This window comes from Cajanus cajan, chromosome 6 (assembly GCF_000230855.2).
Source record: "Cajanus cajan strain Asha chromosome 6, NIPB_CcT2T_4, whole genome shotgun sequence".
Classification (NCBI taxonomy): Eukaryota; Viridiplantae; Streptophyta; class Magnoliopsida; order Fabales; family Fabaceae; genus Cajanus; species Cajanus cajan.
The window spans coordinates 43,919,250-43,943,951 of record NC_138522.1 but is presented as its reverse complement, the minus strand read 5'-3'; the positions used below and the strand labels follow the sequence as shown (position 1 = coordinate 43,943,951).

The window sequence follows — 24,702 nt, the reverse complement described above, 5'->3', positions numbered from 1 at the left end:
GTCGTAAACCACTTAATATGTAAATTAAATTGATGTCTGTAGAGTTTAATCTACGAATGATGTTACAACCTCTCATGGACGGTGAGAATCGTGAGATGCTAGTTCGACATATTATTGGTCAAAATCAATCACGGGTGCTAATTTTTTCTAATACTTTTACATATCTTTTATATTCACACATTTCAAAAGGGAATGTTATCAATGTATATGTGAATACTCAATTTTATTCGGACTCAATTTTATTCGGACTGGCAAACATAAAAAAAAAAAAAAAGTGTTGTAACCTAGAACGGGCCGTTCCAAATTCGGAACGGGCCGTTCCATGTTAAGAAAAAACACAACAACCCTAATTTAGAACGGGCCGTTCCAATATGGGAACGGGCCGTTCCAATATGGGAACGAGCCGTTCTAAGTGACAAAAAGGACCAAAAATCCTTGTCTGGAACGGGTTTTTCCAAATTTCAGAACGGGCCGTTGCGCATTTAGAACGGGCCGTTCCAGAGTCACATTTTGCTTGTAACGGTATGATCCAGAACGGGCCGTTCCGATTTCAGAACGGGTCTTTCTGGTCAGGTCTGACATCTATAAATTGACGCGTTGGGCACAGTTTTCACCCCGGGAAAAATTTCGTCCAGTACTCTTCAGAGCTCGAAATTTTTCTCTTTCTTCCCCCTCTCTTTTGTATTTCTTAAAATCTGTGAGACACCTCTGTAGTGTGAAAGGTAGCCAAAAAGCACCTTCTTGATCATCATATTCAAAGATTCAACTCATTTGGTATCGTTTCTTCTCTTTATTTATTTATTTATTTATTTATTATTTATTATTATTTTATTTTTGTTTGTTTGTTTATTTATTTTTGCTCATTGTTTGTACATAGTGAATACGATTTGTTGCCTTTAAGATTATTATTTAAAAAAATATTTAATATACGACCAATAATAATGTTAATTGAATAACATTTTTATCTTTAACATTATTAGGTCCTGGAGTTTAATGACTAGTCATTTGCTAGCTTAAACTCTCATGTATGAAATTTCTTTCTAAAGAGTAAAGATCTGTTGCAACCAATAACGTTAATTAAATAGCATTTCTATTTTTATCGTTATTGGAGGGATTTATTGATTAGCCATTTGCTAACTTGGATCCTTGTGCAAAATCTATTTCTTTAAATAAAAATATAAACATAATTTTTCTTATATACATTTATTTTTATGGTTAATGATATTAATTGAGTAGCACTTCTACCCTTTAATATCATATAAATCATAAAAGTTAATATAATACTTATTCATTGTCCTACACTTTAAGCATATTTTAGTATCAACAAATAAAAGTCAATAACATGGATTGAATAGCAATCTATCTTTCATGTTATTGGAAGGGTTTATTGATTAGCCATTTGCTAACCCAAATCCCTATAATTTTCTAATAAAAAAATAAAAAAAAAGGGGCATCTTAGATTAATGAAAATATATCTCACATACGTTTTTTAGGGATAAATTAAATATTTATAAATTCATATAATTTTGCGCAATTAATTAAAGGTACTATTTTTACGGGTGTTGTAGGGTGCTAATACCTTCCCTACACGTAATCGACTCCCGAACCCAACTTTAATTTTAAAGATTATCTTTTAAAGGGTTTTCCAATGTTTTTCCCTTGAAATAAAATATTGGTGGCGGCTCCATTAATGTTAGCGTCATCCCGTCGTGATCCCGGTTACGACAGATGGCGACTCCGCTGGGGATGTTTGAGAGTCAGGCCTTATTAAATTAATTGCGCAAAATTATGACTTTATAAATATATATTTTTTTTCTTTCCCTTTCCTTTTATATTTTTTTTATTTTTTATTATTTTTTTTGTTATTTATTTTTTATTATTTTGTTTTTGCTATGCATGTTTTGTTTAGATTTAAGTTTAAATTAGAGTTTCATTTATTTTATTTGCATGACTGTTTATTACCCCACACACTCACTAACACTTGTACCTCACACACTTTGGGCTCTATACTCGAGCCTGTGCGAACCTAAGAAGAGAAGGTGGTTTGATGACTGTTATTGAGGGGCTTGATGCTCACTTGACCGTTGTTGAGTCACTGCTTAGGTTGTTACTAGTAGCATAGTTTAATCATATTGAGAGGGTATGTTCCCTACTTGTGATTGATTCATGCGCTAGGTCCTTATTTATATGGTAAGGGCAACCTGGGGACCAATAAATCTTGAGGAGTTTTTAGATCCACCCACAAAACCATGCACTAATAGGTGGACTTAATGACCTTCCAAAGTAGGGTGTCAACCTTAAAAATTTTCCTACCCTAGGTTTACTGTAATAGGTCACATTATACTACTCTCTATCCCTCTTCTTATATATATTCATACCAAAAAAAAATGTTGATACATTCATGCATCATACATTTATATCCAATATCATTTTTAGGTTACTTTTCTTGCCTAAAATATTTTTTTTAACAAATAAAAGATAAATGATAAAAAGTCATGCATACATGCATATTAGGGGCATAGTAAGTCACATTTTAATTAAGTCTTTGTCTCATTTTTTTCTTCTTTTCATTTAATTTTAGTCTTCATCTCATTTTTTTTCCTTTTAAACCTTAAAATAATTGATAATATTCAATATGGAGGAGATTCAAAATCATTCTAGCAATGTATCAGGGTTAAGCAAGAGTATCAAGATAAATGTGCTAAAAAATGATCTCTAAAGGGTAGGTAAGATCTGTCAAAATAATAGCACATTTGACTTATAACTTGTGGTAGACATCATTTATTGAGGAGAGAATTCTCCCTTGAGTGATTGTTAATCACATTTTGATCTTGAGATGATTGATCCTTGTTTGAAAATATGGTTCGTACTGCTACATTGCTAGTAAGATGACCTTATCCATTGAGGAGTGAATGCTCCCTTGAAATAGGTGTCAACCATTGTATGACCTAAGGGTTTTTTTTGCCTCTAGCGTTGAGATGTGGGGAGTCGCTCTTCAGTTTGAATACAAAATCAATTTTTCCAAAATTTATTTCTTCTTCCTTCTCTTTTATACTCATAAATTTCACTTTGTATTTAAAAAGTAATAAAGAAAAAAAACAAAGTGTTTCCTCGACATCGTTATAGAACACGTTCTCAGGCCAAGATCATGGATGAGATGGAGGAACGCAACGAAGAAATGAGAAATGATATCAATCAACTGAAGGAACAAATGGCCCAAATTATAGAGATGTTGCAATCTATACAAGTGAAAAACATGGAAGGGACCCCTCCAGTAGCTAGAGGAGAATCATCAACCTCTCCTGCGTATCCACCTGGCTTTACCCCAGCCCCAGCACAACCATTAACTCTACATCTTAACAATCCCGACCAACATGTTGACCCTCCAGAGGTCCAATGGCCACAATATGGCCTTCCGCCCAACTACACACCTCCAACAATCATGGATCCTCCGGATAAGCACCAACCATTGGTGAACCAGCCGCCTAAACAAATGCCACCAACCCAACATGAGGTTCCACCCATGAATGCCACCTCTTACAAACATCAAGTTCCCTACCAAGCCCAAAATTCTAATTTCACCGACCAAGGGAATCCTCACCAAAATTCTAGGGGATATCAACCAACCTCAGGAATTGAGCATGTTCAGTCTAGCGAAAAGTTACAAATGCTAGAAGAGAGGCTAAAAGTTGTGGAAGGAGGTAGCTATGATATCGGTGAAGCTGTCGATCTTTGTTTGGTTCCAGACATAGAGTTCCCCCCAAAGTTCAAAGTTCCTGAATTTGATAAATATAAAGGAACAAGTTGTCCAAAGAATCACATGACCATGTACTGCAGAAAGATGGCAGCGTATGCTCGCAATGATAAGTTGCTTATTCATTGTTTTCAGGATTCTTTAACTGGGGCAGCTTTAAATTGGTATATGCATCTTGAACGGGCCTATATCCGCTCCTGGAAGGATTTAGCTGATGCTTTCCTTAAACAATATAAGTATAATCTTGACATGGTTCCAGATAGGTTTGAACTACGTAACATGTCTAAAAAAGATGGTGAAACGTTTAAGGAATATGCTCAGAGATGGAGAGAAGTGGCAGCACAAGTGGAACCTCCTTTGTCTGATAGAGAAGCAGTAGCCCTGTTCATTGATACTTTACAAGCACCGTTCTATGATAAAATGATTGGGAATATTTTATCAAATTTCTCTGATATAGTCATCATCGGGGAAAGGATTGAGAATGGCACGAGGAGTGGGAAGATTGCGGTTAACTCTATTAAAATAGCTGGTTCAAGAAAATTTTCAAATGGTGCAGGAAAGAAAAAAGAAGGAGATACAAATGCAGTGACATTCAACTCCCCTAAGTCACCTAACAACCAACCTCCTTATTTCTATACCCCTCACATGGTCTACCCAAATATCACTACTGTCTCACGACATCCTCAACAACCTATCCATCAAGCTCTGCAAGCTTCACCCACAATACCTACCGCACGACCACCTCAATCTACCCAGCCATGGAACCAAAATTCTAACCATGTGAGGTCACAAAATACCCAAGATCGGAAACCAATTGAGTTTGACCCTATCCCTATCTCCTATACTGACTTGTTCCCTCTCCTACTACAAAATTCACTAGTAGTACGTTGCCTGATGAAGCCCATAGAACCACCATATCCTAGGGGATACGACGTTAATGCAAAATGTGATTATCATACGGGAGCTATTGGTCACTCCATTGAAAATTGCAGGGCACTAAAAACCAAGGTACAAAGTTTGACTAAGGCTGGGTGGTTAAACTTTAAAGAGGACAATCCTAACATTGGGAATAACCCTCTACCAGGTCATGGAGGGCCGACAGTTAATTCTATTGAGGAGAGTAGATCGGGTCCCTCTCAGTGATCTGTGAGAAAGCTTTTGGTGTGATGGGTTTGAGTTTCCAAACTCAATATCTATTGTTGAGCAAGACTCTTGCGAGAATGAACATGCTAGTCTGGTTCACGCTTGTCCACTGAACGTGGAACTTAACAATTGGAAGATTGTCAAGCTGCCTGTTGGTTTTTAATTCAAATTTTAAGTAATTTTCTTGTAATGTCAGTCTTATTGCTCTGCCCAAGGCTTTAAGATTTATTTCTTTAAATAAGGGCTCATGTATTTCCTTTTAAATATTAAATAAAATGCATTCATTCTTCCTTTATCTCTTGCCTTTTCCTTTCTCCCTAATCTCTTTACCAATCTTTTTCTAACTTTAAAGAATGCGAAAAAATGTGCTCGAAAGTGATAATGCTAGTGTTGCATTAGATAATTTTGATTATGCAGTTAATCAGACTTGTGAGGAAATGGAAAATGATTGCTCTAAATACTAGATGTATGCTGATAACATCAAAGCTTTACCAAATTTTCTTAATGTTTTCTCACCACCTTGGACATTTTCAATGTGGGGAATGGATTTTATTGGCCCTATTGAGTCGAAAGTGTCAAATGGACATCGCTTCATTCTGGTTGCTATTGACTATTTCACCAAATGGGTTGAAGCCGCTTCATATGCCCATGTGACTTGAAATGTGGTTGTAAAGTTCATCAAAAGGGAATTAATTTTTCGTTACGGTGTGCCAAGCAGAATTATCACTATTAATATAACCAACTTGAACAACAAGATGATGACAGAATTATGTGTTGACTTCAAAATTCAGCACCATAACTCTTCCCCATACCGCCCAAAGATGAACGGGGTAGTTGAAGCAGCAAACAAGAACATCGAGAAGATCATTCAGAAAATGGTGGTGACATACAAAGATTGGGATGAGATGCTTCCATTTGCTTTACATGAGCAGCAAACAAGAATATCAAGAGGATCATCAACTGGGGCAACCCCATTTTCCTTAGTTTATGGAATGGAAGCAGTCCTTCCAATCGAGGTTGAAATTCCATCTTTAAGAGTATTGACGGAAGCCAAATTAGAAGAAGCAGAATGGGTCTAAACCTGTTTGGATCAACTAAATCTCATTGAGGAGAAAGGTTGAATGCAATTTTTCATGGCCATTTATACAAAAGAAAAAATGCTCGCTAGATTGAAAACCCGAAAGGGCAATCTAGGCAAAAGTTAGAGTGGCCCGCTAGATTGAAAACTTGAAAGAGCAATCTAGGCAAAAATTAGGGTCAACAAAAAAAGGGGGAAGCTCGCTAGATTGAAAACCCAAAAGGGCGATCTAGGCAAAAATTAGGGTAAAAAAAAAACACAAAAAAAGAGCTGGTTAGATTGAAAACCTGAAAAGGCGATCTAAGCAAATTGAAAGCGACATGCTAGGTTGAAAACTCGAAAAAGCAATCTAGCAGATAAGCATCATGCCAAATTTCAAGGTATCAATTGGGGCCAGACACGGTAGAGCAAAACAAACTGGGGCAAATACGTTGAATTATCCTTTCAAGTTTATTAGCGAGCAATCAAGGTTATTGAAGTGTAGTATTAGCATTGTTCATCTGGAAAATGTCACACATAACAGTTACCTCTTATTGCTACCATTGTACTTATTTTTCATTCTTGTCATACAATGACTTCCTTTATAAACACATTCTTACTCTCTTAAATAAGATTATCCTACTTCTTTGTTGCCAATTCTTTTTGCATTTTATGATAATATACTGAAAGGAAATGCATGTTACATCTAAAAAAAGGAAAATTCAAGGCATTACAAATTATTTTTATGAGTTTTAAAAGCCACAGTATGCTTGATAATTTCTTGATAAATGTTATAGAGCGCAACCAACAAAATAACTTTGTTTCAACCCATAAGTTCTTGCAACAGCTTAAGGGTAACCCAAGGGAATAACCAACTGTCATTCAAGTCAAAGAACGTTCAAAGGCCTCACTCATCCATGATACTTGGCTGTGTGTCACGATGAGGAATTTCTGAAAAATAAAGCAAAAGCAAAAACAAAAAGGGAAATAAACAAAAGTTTAAGTCTTGAAAGTTGTGTCTCATAACATTTTGCATCATATCACATTTCATTTGCATCTCTTGCTTCCTAGAACTTATGACGTAGAGTTTTTAGGCTAAGCACCTACTTCACATTTGACTTTCTTTTTAAGCCCAGTATCTGCCTGGCACCAGTTATATTTTTCTTTTAAAGCCCAGTATCTGCCTGGCACCAATTACATTTTTCTTTTAAATCCCAGTATCTGCCTGGCACCAATTACATTTTTCTTTTAAAGTCCAGTATCTGCCTGGCACCAAATTACATTTTTCTTTTAAAGCACAGTATCTACCTGGCACAAGTTGCATTTTTCTTTTGTATAAATCCAGTACTTAACTGGCATAAGTTATATTTTTCTTTTTAAGCCCAGTATCTGTCTGGCACCAATTATATTTTTCTTTTTAAAGCCCAGTATCTGCCTGGCACCAATTATATTTTTCTTTTTAAAGCCCAGTATCTGCCTGGCACCAGTTATATTTTTCTTTTAAAGCCTAGTATCTGCCTGGCACCAGTTACATTTTTCTTTTAAAACCCAGTATTTGCCTGGTACCAGCTATGTTTTTCTTTTGTATAAGCCCAGTATCTACCTGGCACAAGTTTCATTTTTCTTTTGTATAAGCCCAGTATTTACCTGGCGCGACCCATCGACTAATCCAGCACAAGCATTTGGTCGATCCAATATCAACATTCAATCAACCCAACACCAGCATTTGATTGAATTGGCACCAACAATCGGTCGATACAACACAAGCATTCGACCACTCCAGCATTAGCATCCAGTCCATCAACATTCAATCAATCCAGCACCAACATTTGATTGAATTGGCACCAACATTTAGTTGATCCAGTACAAGCATTCGACCACTCCATCAAGCACAAGCATTCAACTACTTCAACATAAGCTTTTGGTCGATCCAGCACAAGCATTCGACCACTCCATCAAACATTGGCATTCGGTTGATCAAGCACAAGCATTTAACCCTCCAACAAGCATTCAACATTAACATTCGGATGATCCACTAGCACTTGATGATTCCAACACAACATTCTAACATTGGACTAGCTTCAAGCAAAAGCATTGAATCTTTCAAGAACTTACTTCATCAACAATAGCTGGATAAAATTAATTCACATCTTTATTTCTTTCTTATCATAAATGATCTAAATTACCTTATTTAGATTATTTAATAAGAAATAAATAAAGAGGGGCAACTGTGAATACTCAATTTTATCCGGACTGGCAAACACAAAAAAAAAAGTGTTGTAACCTAGAACGGGCCGTTCCAAATTCGGAACGGGCCGTTCCATGTTAGGAAAAAACACAACAACCCTAATTTAGAACGGCCATTCCAATATGGGAACGGGCCGTTCCAATATTGGAACGGGCCGTTCTAAGTGACAAAAAGGACCAAAAATCCTTGTCTGGAACGGGTTTTTCCAAATTTCAGAACGGGCCGTTGCGCATTTAGAACGGGCCGTTCCAGAGTCACATTTTGCTTGTAACGGTATGATCCAGAACGGGCCGTTCCGATTTCAGAACGGGCCGTTCTGGTCAGGTCTGACATCTATAAATTGACGCGTTGGGCACAGTTTTCACCCCCGGGAAAAATTTCGTCCAGTACTCTTCAGAGCTCGAAATTTTTTTCTCTTTCTTCCCCCTCTCTTTTGTATTTCTTAAAATCTGTGAGACACCTCTGTAGTGTGAAAGGTAGCCAAAAAGCACCTTCTTGATCATCATATTCAAAGATTCAACTCATTTGGTATCGTTTCTTCTCTTTATTTATTTATTTATTATTTATTATTATTTTATTTTTGTTTGTTTGTTTATTTATTTTTGCTCATTGTTTGTACATAGTGAATACGATTTGTTGCCTTTAAGATTATTATTTAAAAAAATATTTAATATACGACCAATAATAATGTTAATTGAATAACATTTTTATCTTTAACATTATTAGGTCCTGGAGTTTAATGACTAGTCATTTGCTAGCTTAAACTCTCATGTATGAAATTTCTTTCTAAAGAGTAAAGATCTGTTGCAACCAATAACGTTAATTAAATAGCATTTCTATTTTTATCGTTATTGGAGGGATTTATTGATTAGCCATTTGCTAACTTGGATCCTTGTGCAAAATCTATTTCTTTAAATAAAAATATAAACATAATTTTTCTTATATACATTTATTTTTATGGTTAATGATATTAATTGAGTAGCACTTCTACCCTTTAATATCATATAAATCATAAAAGTTAATATAATACTTATTCATTGTCCTACACTTTAAGCATATTTTAGTATCAACAAATAAAAGTCAATAACATGGATTGAATAGCAATCTATTTTTCATGTTATTGGAAGGGTTTATTGATTAGCCATTTGCTAACCCAAATCCCTATAATTTTCTAATAAAAAAATAAAAAAAAGGGGGCATCTTATACGTTTTTTAGGGATAAATTAAATATTTATAAATTCATATAATTTTGCGCAATTAATTAAAGGTACTGTTTTTACGGGCGTTGTAGGGTGTTAATACCTTCCCTACACGTAATTGACTCCCGAACCCAACTTTAATTTTAAAGATTATCTTTTAAAGGGTTTTCCAATGTTTTTCCCTTGAAATAAAATATTGGTGGGGGCTCCATTAATGTTAGCGTCATCCCGTCTTGATCCCGGTTACGACAGTACCCTTTATTTCTGAGGTGTATAATTAAAAAAAAAAACAGAAATAAAGAGAAAAAAAATGATAAAGGTAATAGAAAATAAAGTGAGGGATAAAAAGAAAAATAGAATAAAAGTGAGACAAAAGATGAATTGAGTATATAGTACGTAATAATAATCCTTTCAAAAATATTTTCTACGATGAAAGGAAAGAACTTTTGTTAGCCATGTTGAATACAATACGTTTTCCAATCTTGGGAGTGGCAAGTTGTTTTAGTTTATTGAAAAATTACTTGATTAGATTCTATTGGAACTGGGGAATGTCCCATTAGTTAAACATCGTTCCGAGAATCAAAGTTAAGAATTGTTTCACTAACTAGTAAATAAACATTGCCAATACTAAGTTCACATTCACACCAATTTCTATTGATTTTGCGTTCAAACTGATTACACATAGGTGCAGCGCAGACGCAGACTAATTATTGCTCTCTTCATCAAACATACGTAATTAATTTATATAATCAAGATCACTAGAGGGTAAAATAAAACGAGACAATAAATATATGACTATAGCATTTTTTGTACTTATATATTATTATCTGACCTTAAACGCTTCAATCTTATCATTGCTTGAGCGATTTATATGATGAAGGTGGTGCAGCATATCTAGCAGAGAACCCTCGATGTAAAGATTCTTCATCATCCTCCATCCATCCCTCATCAAAGTTCTGAGCATAGCTTAAAGGGTCATAATTAAAACCACCAACGGGTTTATAAGTGTTTGTTCTCTTCGACCATGGAAGCTTCATTTTAAGACACCCCCAGCACGAAAGCCACCCTCCGTTTGTTTTGCTTCTAGGAGATGAACTTTTCTCCATGCCTACTTCATGGAACGAAACTTCACTCCAGGTTCTAGTGTTTGTGTTTGTGTTATGAGATCTTTTCTTCTTTTTCATGTTTTATTTGCTACGGATTTTAAGTGTGTGGTAGAGAATAATATTAATTTAAGAAAACTCCTTTTTGGGTTTGGAATAGATAATGTAAGATTTTATCAAAGGATCTACTTTTGTCCTTTTTATATTTGACTGTACCGATGTGAAGAGAATCTCAGAATGCAAATGGTGCATTTAGATTTCATTCTCGTGGTAGCATGACTTTGTTTTTGTCTAATCAATATTCAACAGCCCCAGGTTGGTAATTTAGTGGAGAATAATAATTCCCATCACAATATAATTTCAAGTTTTCATACAGCCAACCTAGTCATAAAGTAAAAAGGGAATCTATAACACTACTATTTAAGTATTACTAAATTTATTATCACAAGTGAAGAACCGGAGACTATATTTTAAATTTTGCATCCAATCAGAGCACTTGTGAAGAATATTACAGATATACATATATATATTTCGGCTATAAATTAACCAAGAGTGTGGAACATGATTATGTTATGGATAGTGCAGTGAATGTTTGAATGTTGGGTGTAACTAAAAATGCAGGCGTGTGGGGTTGAAATAATCTCAGTTATACAAGAAAGAGACTTGATCATGGCCAGTGGGTGGGGCAAATTTTGGAGTCTTTGATTTCTGAGAGAGAATATTCGTAGGAGACAGAACTTGTGCCATATTAATTAGCATGCTTTGATTATTGTTTCTAACTAAAGTAGGGCTTGACTTAATGGTGGAACAATTGTTTTCACTTCTACTCAAAGCATGATTTGAAACTTGAAATCATGTAGAGAACAATTCAACCATGATTTTAACAAACAATATTTCTACTGAAATTTAATTTGCACTCTCCACTACACGATAAACCATACATAATCAAATCAATACAACGGGCTTACGGAATTGCAACATTTTTATGTATCTCTATCATGAATTTTTTTTAGCTTATGTGATGGCAGAACCACAGAAGTTTAATAAGGCCCACCATTAGAGAGAGCTATATGGGACATGAAATTTCTAGAGCAATCTATTACTTTTCGGACCCACTTTTTATTTATTCATTTTTTGTCTGTTTCTGTAACTTTTTTTTTTTTCAAAAGACATATTTAAAAACTAATTTTAATATTTCTTTGGTAATTGATAAATGTTGCAATCTTTTACCGTTTCATTTGCCATACTTATGGCCAACTATATTATTGTTATGTATCTAGCTTCATCCTTAATTTATTTATTTATACTCTTTTTTTATTAGGTCTTATATCTTGCACCAAAGCATATTAAAAGGTAAAGTTTTTTGAGTTGCAAAGACCAATACACCGTTTGTAGCGAAGGATGGTGGAAAGCACGAGGAATTCTGAATGGGCGGTGTTACCAGAGGAACTCATATTGGAGATCCTCTATAGGGTTCCGGTGAGATCACTTCTGCAATTCAGATGTGTCTGCAAATCATGGAAAACCCTAATCTCCCATCCTTGGGACCTCAACCAAAACGACCCACCAACGATTGGTCGTTTCCCTTGTTGACGACCCCTGCAAAATCGAATCTTTCACTGTGCAGTCTCTGTTTCAAAATCCATCAACCCCTGAAGGCAATTGTTTCGTGATGGGTGAGCAGTACCGCATTATGGGTTCCTGTAATGGCTTACTCTGTTTGTTGAATGTTCATAAACATTATATGGCATTGTGGAACCCCTCCATCCGAATCACATCCAAAGCATTTGCATTTCCAACCGCTATTAGCCTTTACAAGTCTATTACTTACCAAGGTCTTGGCTATGACCACGTCAATGACAAGTACAAGTTGCTGGTGGTTGCCATTGATCACCATGAAACTGTCACCAAACTATATACCTTTGGTGCTAATTCTTGGAAGGTGATTCAGAATTTACCGTGTCGTCCCAATAGGTTACAAGCAAAATTTGTGAGTGGCACTGGCACTCTTAATTGGATAGCTAGGACTAGTGATGGTGGTCGATGGATGATTCTTTCCTTTGATTTGGTGACAGAGACATATGGTGAAGTGTTTCTTCCTGGTGGGGATGCTGACCATGTTTCCATTCCTGAGCTAGTTTTCCTCAGCAACTGTCTTCTTTGTATTTCTTTCTTTGACTCTAAGAAAGATCATTGGGCTGTGTGGCAGATGAAGGAGTATGGGGTTCTAGATTCATGGACTAAAGTCATGTCCATCCCCCATTTTAATCAAGGTGTTTGCAATTGGAATGGATTTACCATCACCCCTCATTCGCTTGTCCCATTGTGCATTTCAGAGGATGGTATCATTCTCTTCAGAACTACATTTTCCAAATGGGTTGTGTATAACCCAAATGATGGTAGCATGGCTTGTCTTGGGATTAGGGCCCACTATTGGCTCAACATGCACACTTACCATCAAAGTTTGGTTTCACCCCAATTATAAAATCACATTTTCGTTGCTTATTCTTCAAATGCTAAATTGATCTATTCATCTCAAAATCATACCAAAAAAATTAACCTGTTACAACACCATTACCGCGCAGCATTTGTGATGGAATCATGCCTAGGAAGGCAAGAGGTGACATATTGAAGGAGCCAAGAGGAGTTGGCTAGACATGAAAGTTTGGGCCATATTTTGTTATAGCTATTTTCGTATGTTTTGTATACATCATGTTAGTATAGGTATCATATATTTTGGTCTTGTATTTTGGACCACATAGAGTAGCATTTTAGGTTTTAGGCTTGTTGGGCCTAGTTTTGGGCTTCATGGGCCTTTGGGCTTTTGGTATCCAATATTGGGCTCATTTTCATTCTTGTAATTTTTCCTTTCCATTGTATTTGTTTGACCATTGTATTTAGGTCATTAGATTAGGAATATACAAGAATTACTTAAATAGGTAAAATAGGTTAAACTAGGTTTAATTTGGAAGTCATTTAAGTTACATTTGAGTCACATGTTTAGCACCATGGGTGGCTGAACATGTGCCACTCAAATTAACCCTAAATAACTCTCAAATCAAACCTAAATGCATCTAGGCACCTAAATTTTCGGACTAGCACATGAGAGCCAAAATTTGAATTCAAATTTCAAGTTTGAATTCAAATTTTGGGCGCCACATGTAGCCTTGGATTTAGGCGCCCAAAGTTGCACACTTGGAACCCTACTTAAGTGATTCTTCCACTCTTTGTATTCACTTTTGAGAATAATGAAATTTGAGAGCTTATTCAGCCAAATTTCGTTCAAGAGTCACCATGAGAGAAAGCTTCACCTTAGGAACCCTTCTAGGATTTCCTCCTCTTTGAAGTGAGCTTTCCCTTGCACCTTAAGCTTGGATGCTTCCATCCAAGGCTTAAGCCTTCTTCCTATCCGAGAATCTCCTCCATCTAGTGTTCATCACATTGGTTTCTATTTCCTTGAAGAAGATCCATGCATAAGGAGAGCTAAGGAGAAGAACATTCATCACTCCTCCTTACCATTTCCATCATTTTTGGTATCAAGAGCAAGGTCTTCAAGGAGATAAGTTCTTGAGTTTTTGGTCCGATTATTTTTGTGTTCTTTGTGTTCTAAGTGTCTTGTTTGAGTTTCTTTTCGGATCTACATGCTTTATATCATATTTTGTTCCATAGATCCATTGGTTGATTGTTCTTGAATTTTCTTCCTCAATCAACTTGTTTAGGACCTATTAGCTTGTGCTTATTTTTGATTTTAATTTTGAGTCTCTCCATTCCTAATATGTGTCCGTGATTGGACTGCATACATTGCATTTAGATTTTGGTTTTTAATCCATGTTTTGTCTTAGTATGTTTGTGTAGTCTTTATATGTCTTAAAATTCCTTGAATAGCATGTTGACCTAAATTTTCTTTGTGTCTAGTTCATCAATTTGTTGCTCTCGGATTGCTTATTGTTCTTGCCTCCTATATGTGCTTTTTCTTTTACCTTATTGTGTTCATAACTTGCTATTAGTTCTAGTAAGTTTCTTTAGAGTTAGGTTTCCATTGTGTCTTAAGTTTTCAAATCACATTTCCATTGAAAAATCTTATAAAAAAAATTTTGTGACTCAAAATTTCAAGTGCTTAATCTTACTTCTAGTGCACTATCTTTTGGATTCGAATTTTAAAAAGTAAATAGGCTGAAAACAGAGACAAAAACAGAGCCTAAATCAAAAGAAAAGTACAAAGATTCAAAGAAGAAAAGTGTACAAAAGAATCCAAGACAAAACCTAAAAACTAGTGCACTAGTTTCCTTGTTTTCACTTGAATTTTTGTCTAACTTGTAGTCACGGTTTCTATAGCTTGGAATCTTAGAAAAATTTGAAACAAAAGGCAAATATACTCTCTGGACTCTTAACTTGAATATAGAAAAAGAAAGAATTAAAAAAAAATTAGAGAAAGCATTTTAAAGTGAAAAAGCCGAGAGGTGTACATTGGTGAAAAATCACTTGATTCCTTGTTATTGTTTTGACTACTACTTGTACTATACTTATCCAATTGCTTTCAAAAAAATTTTGTTTTGTTCATCTACTCTAGTACCTATCTAGGAACATTCCTAACTGAGTGCTAGCTTTATTTGGAGTCTTATTTTCCAGTTTTACTTGTTGAACCTCTTTGAGTCTTGTCATATATACATATTACTCTTAACTTTTGGTATAAGCTTTCCAAATTGTGCTTTATTGCTTGTCTAGTTTTCTTTCAATAATTTTCCTGTGCTGGAAGTGGCCTCAAATCCTTGCTCAAGGATCAAGCATTGCTCAACAAAGAGTAGGAAAAGTTTGGACACTAAGACCTAAAAAATTTGACCTAATTTAGTGACCAAAACTTCTCCTAAACTTCCTTCACTTGAGTGACCATTCCTTTCACCTTGTGAGGCAGCCACCATTAACCTCTTTGTTGTGTTTCTTTTGCAGGTCCAGTAGCATCATATTGAAGGATTAGTGACGGATTAAACACTTGATTAAGTGTTGGAAAATTTGCACAACAATCCGTCACTAAATTAGTCACCAAAACCGCCATTTATTGCTTTCTAGGCTAGTTTAAATTTTACAATCTCTCTTGTATTTTAAAATCAATTTGTAAAGCTTGGAGGGAGTATTAAGAAGCTGGTCAGGTATATCTAACTCCTTGTTAGCATCCTCACGTGTAGTGCTAGTGGAAGTGGCTTGGAAATTTCATATGTTTCAAGCTTCCACTTAGGATATCCGACTAGTTGCTTACATTGTTTCCTTTAAGTTCTTTGTCTTTTAATTGCTTTATTTTGCTGCCTTGAAACGTCTAGACTTGTGTAGATTTACTTGCTCACGTTTAGTTTAGTCTCAAAAACAAACAAATTGTGAAAAAGCATTCAAAATTTTTGTGAAAAGCTTTGGGAAATTGGAAGTATCACAAAGGAGTTTAGTGATTTCCACTTGAAAAGGCTTGGTTATTAAGTGGCTCTTTGTAGCTCACCTCCCTTGATAGTGCAACTTGTACACTTAGACTTCCAAGTGCTATTTTCATTCCTAGAAAATACCAAAAACATTTTATAACTTTTTGCATAGCATATACAAAAAAAAAAAAAATTCTTTTGTTTAATCATGAGAAAATATTTCTCAAGTGGTAGTGAATTAAGCTCTCCAAAAGGTTTTTCACATTCTACTCAAAGGCTTAAATCACTAACACCTTGGACAAAGCAAGAAGCTTTAAAAAAAGAAAAAGAAAAACTTGAAAAAAAAGCACAAATTGCAATTTTAGAGGAAGAAATTCACATTATTAAACAAAAGAGAGAAAAACTTTTAGCAAAAGAAAAATTGAGAAAAACAAGAGAAAAAGAAAAAAAAAAAGGCATTGCTCTTAGGGAAGAGTAAGGAGGAAAATAATTCCTCTAAAGGACTTGTGAGTGAAGAGAGTTGTTCTACCACTAAAAATCATTTACAAAATACTCTCTTCATAAATAAAGACCTTAACTCTTACCCTAATCTTACCACTAGTCATGAAGTAGAGATTCAAGAACAAATCATTCTAAAGAAAAATGAATCTCAACTTCAAGATGTAGTGAAGAAGGAGTGGACTACATTTAGTTCCACTTCTTGTGCTACTTCCTTGGAGGTGCCCAAGGAAGATAGCCTTCCTCTCTTTAGGAATCCTTCTACCATAGTTTTTCTAATAAAGCACCCAAATTTTGGAATATATTGTTTGATAGATACATCTTGTCATATTTCATATTCTATTTTTGATCTTATGGGAAGTTCATCTTTATTTGAACTTAATTTGCACCCTTCCCTACAAAACAAAAATAGTTTATATGAGTTTTCAAGATTTTCCAAGACATTTTATCTACCAAACAATATGATTCAAAATTGTTTAGGACGTTTTCTAGTATTCTTTTCTTTATATTTTAGGAAAAGCCTAGGCTACCATTTAGGGTATTTTAGGCAAGATATTGTAGTGTTTAAAAATCATTCTTTTCATTGTCTTAGTCATAGTGTTATTACATTCTTAGGTTTTACTTCTAGGTTATGCTTAGGAGAGGAGCCTATTTCTACTTTTAGGGAGTCTAATTTTGATAGTTTATTTTTTCTTAGGCTAGATATAAGGACTCCTCTTAGGATCCATAATCCATTTTCTCATCATAAACATGTCACCTCTTATTCATGGTTTGTTGTGTATGTAGGTGATGTTTCTTATTCCATGCATCCTCGTGATTTGAGGACAAATCCTTTTCAAGAGGGAGGGGATGATGGAATCATGCCTAGGAAGGCAAGAGGTGACATATTGAAGGAGCCAAGAGGAGTTGGCTAGACATGAAGGTTTGGGCCATATTTTGTTATAGCTATTTTCGTATGTTTTGTATACATCATGTTAGTATAGGTATCATATATTTTGGTCTTGTATTTTGGACCACATAGAGTAGCATTTTAGGTTTTAGGCTTGTTGGGCCTAGTTTTGGGCATCATGGGCCTTTGGGCTTTTGGTACCCAATATTGGGCTCATTTTCATTCTTGTAATTTTTCCTTTCCATTGTATTTGTTTGACCATTGTATTTAGGTCATTAGATTAGGAATATACAAGAATTACTTAAATAGGTAAAATAGGTTAAACTAGGTTTAATTTGGAAGTCATTTAAGTTACATTTGAGTCACATGTTTAGCACCATGGGTGGCTGAACATGTGCCACTCAAATTAACCCTAAATAACTCTCAAATCAAACCTAAATGCATCTAGGCACCTAAATTTTCGGACTAGCACATGGGAGCCAAAATTTGAATTCAAATTTCAAGTTTGAATTCAAATTTTGGGCGCCACATGTAGCCTTGGATTTAGGCGCCCAAAGTTGCACACTTGGAACCCTACTTAAGTGATTCTTCCACTCTTTGTATTCACTTTTGAGAATAATGAAATTTGAGAGCTTATTCAGCCAAATTTCGTTCAAGAGTCACCATGAGAGAAAGCTTCACCTTAGGAACCCTTATAGGATTTCCTCCTCTTTGAAGTGAGCTTTCCCTTGCACCTTAAGCTTGGATGCTTCCATCCAAGGCTTAAGCCTTCTTCCTATCCGAGAATCTCCTCCATCTAGTGTTCATCACATTGGTTTCTATTTCCTTGAAGAAGATCCATGCATAAGGAGAGCTAAGGAGAAGAACATTCATCACTCCTCCTTACCATTTCCATCAATTTGTTACTTGTATATAAAACAATTTATGTTGTATGCGCTGTTTGTTTGACAACCGAAATAACTCAGTTCATATAGAATATTTATTAAATAAATCGTGGTGATAAATAGTGTATTGAAACACCTAAGTGTGTCTTGATACGTAGAGATTTAATTTGTATAGCACGAGACATCAATGACATAATACCTAAAGGGGTGAACTGAACAAAAATTCAACAGGAAGAACCACATCACAACTCTCATTAATGACTATTATGCCGAAACCTATACCTCTATCTCTGTACACTAAAAAAAACAAAGGAAAAGGGAAAAAGGTATGTTGTTAGCTAAGGTAGACTTCTTTTGTGGCAAAAACTTCATATAGAAGTAGAACCACATTAAAATGTTGGAGCCTCTGCCTGGTATACACACAGTGACAATGTTAAATGAATTTCTTGTTTCGGCCTGAAAATGGTAACTCCTAGGATAATTTATTTGACTTTGAGAGCTGGAAAATAGTGGGGAAGAAAGAAGATTTTGGGACATTTTAGAAAGCAGTTTAATTGAGATCATGTTTAATAAATTTTTATTATATAAAGGCTTATTTTTAAGTGCTTAAAATTACTAAAACACTAAAGAAAAAAAAAACAGCTAAAAATTTTCAATTAATCTTTAAAACATTCTCGTTTGAGAGAATTATTCTAAATTATATATAGAAAGAGATATATAGAAGAGTATTATTGATAAATTTAATATTTTTTTTAGAAAACGTAATACTTGGTTTAGATTTAGAGTAATCTCAAGGAGTTCATACTCATCAGAAACCTCGTTGAAAGCTTTGGTGAAAGGTTTGAGGGGTAATGGACATGGGTCTTTCTTATGTGTGCTATATAAATTCACAAATGTGGGCAGCAAAAGAGCAACTGATCATAAAAATAAAAAATAAAAATAAATGTCAGTAAGGATAGTAACGCAGAGAATCAAATACTCCTAAAATTCCCTAAGCCGTTTGGACTGAGTTCTCGTTCAACTATCTTAAGCATTTTAGCCTCACAGACACAGTACAGTATAAGAGATATAACTCACTTTGTTTCATCTTTTCCATTAATTCTGGTCCAATTTCCCATCATGAAACAATGAATAACGCACCAACTGTGTTGACCTTGATATAATGTATTTGGTAACACCAATATAATGATAATAAAGCCCAGACCATTGATAAATCACATTGCTTCATTTTACAACAGGCTATACTCGTATCGATTTGCTGAAAAAGAAACTGCTCTAAACAAAACAATAAGACATAAAACTGATCTTTTGAATCATTCATATCACAATTTGCAGCCAAGAAAATTATCATTTTTTAAAAATATCTAGCATGATGAGATTCAAAAAACCGTCTCCATGGATGCCGAAAAAGGGTGGGAAACATGATTAGTCTATATGTACTGCAAAGCAGTATAAAATATAAATTAGAATTAAATGTCTTGATTGCATTACAATGGCCTTCTAACCTAATTGACATACACTTCACTATCCCCTCTCCCTCCTAAAATAATAATCCAAAATCCAGAACAAGTCACTAACATAAGGGATTTATCAAAATCTTTGCGCTCAAAAAGATTACTCAGCCATCTAGGTGTACAAGGTAAAAATACAATTTATCCTACATCTTGACTGCTACCTGTTCAGCATAACTTTTCTTCACAAATCCTCTGGAGGACAACTCATTCAACAACTCCAAAGCTTCCTCAGCTAATCCCTCATCAGCAATGCCTTCTATGAGAATGGTATACGTAGCTTCCGTAGGTTTGCATTCTTTGGCTACCATATAAGCCAGAAAATCAATAGCCCGACTAGTCTGCTGAGCCTTACAAAGTCCCAACATGATCGAATTGTAAGTGATAGCATTGGGCTTAATACTTAATTCTTCCATGTCATGGAAAATTTTGATAGCCTCATCAACCTTCCCTTCACGTCCAAGTCCCCGAAGCAGTGAAGAGTATGTAATTATATCAGGTTTAAGACCCTTTCTGCACATCTCCTCTAACAGCTCCACAGCACGCTCTGTTTTCCCCACCTTTGAAAGGCCATCAATAACTGTATTATAAGTAATCAAAACAGGAGAGCATCCCTTGCTGCTCAGTTGATTCAGTATTTCAACCGCAGCATCCACCTTCCCGTCTTTGCACAGTGCTGTAAGCAAAGTGTTATAGGTCACTATATCCGGGTAACAACCCCTTGACACCATTATTTCCAAATACTCAATCGCTCTATCCATCTTCTTCTCTTGACAAAACCCATGAAGCAATGGATTGTAACTCAAGGAATTCGGAACACAACCATGCTTCGGCATTTTCTCCAACACATCAATGGCTCTACCCAGCAACCCTTTCCTGCACAAGAAGTTAATCAAGATATTGAAAGTAACAACACTAGGGGAACAACCCTTCCTCAACATATCAGTTAACAGCCTCTCAGCATCCATCCATCTCCCAGTGCTACACATGCTACGCAAAATAATATTATGAGTAATCACATTAGGTTGACAACCATACGAAGGCATGTTATTCAAAAACTTAATCGCCTCATCCAACCGACCCTCCTTGCAAATACCATTGATGAGAACATTGTAAGTGACCACATCAGGTTTGCATCCTTTCTTCCTCATCTCATCCAACAGTTTCATCGCCTGACCAACGCCACTTTCGTTACAAGTCGCTTCAATCAAAATGGTGTAAGTGATCACATCAGGATAACACTCCCTCTTCAGCTGCCTATCAAGAACCTCCATTGCTTCCTTGAGCTTCCCACTATCACACAAACTTCTCAAAATCGTGTTGTAGGTAACAACATCGGGTGCAACACTCATTCGTTCCAAAATCTGCAATGCTTTGTCTATCTCCCCTGACTTGCAATAACCACCAATTAGAACGTTGTAGGTTATGACATCAGGAACAGCACCGGAATTTTCCAAAATTTCCATGATTCTCGTTGCTTTCTTAGTCCTTCCACTCCTGCAAAACCCTCGAATCAAGCTGGTGCAAGCAATGACATCGGGAATGTCCCCTTGGTAAATCATGCGCTCCAGAAACTTAAACCCTTCGTCGAATTCCCCGTTTCTAACCAGCTTCCGGAGATGACTGTTGCTCCCAAACTCCTCGAAGTTCCGGGAAGATTCCACGGCTACGCCGTTCACGATTTCTTGCAACCTGCCGTTCAAACCAGAGGTTTCGGACTTGGAAACGGCGAAAACGCGATTGTGTAAACGCTTTCTAGACCTAGCGGCCTTCAATTTTGTGAAACGAGTAACGGTGTCCGGAGATAGAAGGAAAGGGCGAGAAACGGCGTTATCCAAAACCCTAGGTCTGATTCTGTGGAAATGGTGAAATTGTTCGGGCGGTGCCACTAAGTCCATTGTTGACACTTAACGGTGAAAGCGTGGTGAGAGAAATATGAGATATGTGGAAAAAATAGAATCGGCGAATGAGAAACGGTTTTCGGTTACCTCATGAGTTGAGAGGTTCGACGGAGAAATGAGAAGGCGTGGTGGCTTCTGTTTCAGAGGTTTAAGACTTACTTATCCGATACCCCTTGCTTCTCGTTTCTACAAGACACAGGTTTGTAGTTTTTGTCGTGAAAAAAAAAACACACACACACACACACAATAGGCTTGGACTGGGCTTGCGGTTTTTGAATGGGCTCTACCTTTTAAGGGCCCTCATTTTCGCACCTCCTTTCTTGCTATTGTGGACTCTCCTCAAATCTTACCATCATAATAAAATTCAATCTTGTAATAAAGATGAGATTTATATATAGTACAATCTTCCACTGTCAAGTTGCAATTAATTAAAAATAAGGAACTCTCATAGTCAAACCAAGTTATTAGTTTACTATTCTTCTACCTACCACTTATTGATAATCTAAGGTACTTCATCAAAAAAGGAAAATCTAATTTTTTTTATATGTCTGTTTATAGAAAAGGAGTAGGGAATTATCTTTAAAAATTATTTTATCTTAAAAATTGTTAAGTCTAAAATGACAATTTTTCTACCTCTTTAAGCTAAGATAGCTAAAAGGGGAGAAACAAAATCTAGTTATATGCATTCATTTTTAACATAATGATCTTCTAATTATAACGATCCGATTTAATTTTTACATTGTATGATATAGTAACTAGTAGTGACAAATATTTAATTTAAGACTACAAATATACAAATACTATAAATATACAAATATCTAATTTAAGATTATATTGCAAGTATATAAAAAAATTAACTAAATAAATAGATGTAATATAAATACAAATCTAATAATGTAAACTATACATTCTAAATTGTCAGTTAAGCAACTACACAGTATATACAAAACTACCATCAATGGATAGTCATCAAAATGTCATCTAGCTCCTATGTCACTGGTTGGCCTCCACTGCATCTCTTCAACCTTATCCTTACATTGCTTTCATATCACGTATGATCATTGCAGTCCACACAACATGGAAACATGCAAGGGTAAATTAGAGTAAAAAGAAACAACATAAATACATCACAGAAACACCACGGAAACATCACAACATCATTTCATCTTGAACAACACAATATACAACACAAATCAACACAGTGTCACTCTGATTATCAACCCAACATCACAGATCATCTCAACTCAACATAGCATATAAACAACACAATCAACTCAACACATCATATGCTCACACACAACAACTCATATGCGTCATCATACATTTCAACTACGAGATCTCCTACAACATAGGGTGAACAATTTAAGTGACTTGATTTTACCAAACCAATGACACATGATTATCTTTTTGGACTTGTTAGATCAACATAAATTGGATATAAATCCACAACACAACAACTCTATTTCTCAAATGTCACTATTTAAATAAGGAAGTATAATACTAGTGTCAGGATAGAATAGTTGGGTATGACCCTACCACGACATTAGCTAGCTTAACCAAGTCTCTTATGGGATTAACCCACCAACTACTCTCCAATACTACAACCTTTTGATACTCGGTTAGGAACTTAGTTTCTGACTTCGTACTTTACTCGGTTGGTCACTTGTAATTAGTATAACTCGATTTGACTCCTATATTGTGATCGCTTCATACACATGTGCCTCAACCTTACCCACACATGGTACTAACAAAGTCCTAGAGAAGAAATAACTCAACATCCACTTCAAGGGTCAACTTTCCAAGAAGGATTTTTCAACAAATTGAGCTCTTAGAGCATTACAACTCAATATCCACACAATAAGATATTCAACTTTCAAAAACATCTCATCTAATTTTAAGCGGTCAATACAACTCAACAACACAGCAACTCATTATATTTTCAACATAGCAACACAATTAACATACAACTTTTCAACTCATATCTCCATAATCACAACTCATTTACAACTCTATAATCAATATACATATCAACAACACATCATACTTTCAACATAACTACACGATCAACACACAACATGGTCAACACACAACGTACAACTCATTTCTACTTTTCAACTAACAACTCACAACCAAATCATCATATACTACATCATCTCTACAACTCGTTCAACTTAAATCATCAAGAAAGCAACTCTTCATAAACCATATCATCATATTTTTCTTCAACAACTCACACTTGGCACTACTTACCTTGCACTCGATGTCATCCAGGCACTGAACTGCAGAGAGTTCACTGCCTTAACCACGACCAATGCTACACAACCCGTGTTCGGCATGGCTAAGGTAGAGGCCCTTGGACGTCTCGCCTAGCGTGGTAAAACACCACACCTAGCCCATCTCAGGTAAAGAGTCTCTACTTGAGTCTCGCCCGACATCACCAACTCGACGCCCAACAAAATCCAGACAGAGAGCTCTAGCTTGGTCACATTGGGGTGCCTCATAACATTGAGCCTGCATCACCATGTTAAAGAGCTCTTAAGGCTTTTATGCTTGACACCATTCAACCATGCTCGACACAGTTCCAACCCGAGACAAGTCTCTCTCATCACGCTCAGTGCCACCAACCCAAGATTGAGATAGAGGTTCTTAAGTTAGAACAACGTCTAGCACCTTGAAGGCATGCCCGATGCGACATCAAAATTTTGCATATGTAGAACATGATTTTGAGCCACAACCTACAATCCAACACATGCAACAAAATGTAATGTTTCTACTCAACTCAAACAACTCAAATCATGCACAAAAATCAACATGCAACAACAACATATGCAAATCATCATATCTCCTCCTTCATGTAACTCAACCTCAACCCTCACACATCTCTTCACCAATTCCATCAATTCATCCATTTTAATTTGAAATCCAAACCACATTCAACACCAAAATCATCGAGTAGCTCTACCACATAGCAAAGAAAATAAAGATCTAGCTTCCCTTACCTTGATAGCTCAAAGCCTAGGTTAAAGAAAGAAGAAGAGAACGAAACTCCGCACGATATCAGTGACTTGATTCAAGTTTTTCACCACTTGAATCACAACAATACAACTTAG

At 35.7% G+C, this 24,702-nt stretch overlaps 2 protein-coding genes and 1 pseudogene across 2 annotated transcripts; 2 read left to right on the top strand and 1 right to left on the bottom strand.

The window, feature by feature from the left end:
• Window positions 1-5,361: 5,361 nt before the first annotated feature.
• Window positions 5,362-5,976, top strand: LOC145958719 (uncharacterized). The gene is made up of 2 exons (XM_083076236.1): window positions 5,362-5,547; window positions 5,653-5,976. Exons 1-2 carry the CDS (start codon window positions 5,362-5,364, stop codon window positions 5,974-5,976), a joined length of 510 nt encoding a protein of 169 aa, XP_082932362.1.
• A 4,011-nt stretch (window positions 5,977-9,987) lies between these two features.
• LOC109815732 (F-box/kelch-repeat protein At3g23880-like) lies at window positions 9,988-13,383 on the top strand (annotated as a pseudogene).
• Window positions 13,384-19,605: 6,222 nt separating this feature from the next.
• Window positions 19,606-21,791, bottom strand: LOC109815720 (Pentatricopeptide repeat (PPR-like) superfamily protein). Its single transcript, XM_020380516.3, has one exon. The coding sequence runs from the start codon at window positions 21,587-21,589 to the stop codon at window positions 19,838-19,840; it is 1,752 nt and encodes a 583-aa protein (XP_020236105.1). The 5' UTR covers window positions 21,590-21,791; the 3' UTR covers window positions 19,606-19,837.
• Window positions 21,792-24,702: the final 2,911 nt, after the last annotated feature.

Coding starts and splice junctions, on each gene's coding strand:
- LOC109815720 (XM_020380516.3), bottom strand. CDS start 21,589: ATGGACTTAGTGGCACCGCCCGAACAATTTCACCATTTCCACAGAATC.
- LOC145958719 (XM_083076236.1), top strand. CDS start 5,362: ATGTATGCTGATAACATCAAAGCTTTACCAAATTTTCTTAATGTTTTC. Junction 5,548..5,652: donor AAGCCGCTTCATATGCCCAT/GTGACTTGAAAT, acceptor TTGAACAACAAG/ATGATGACAGAATTATGTGT.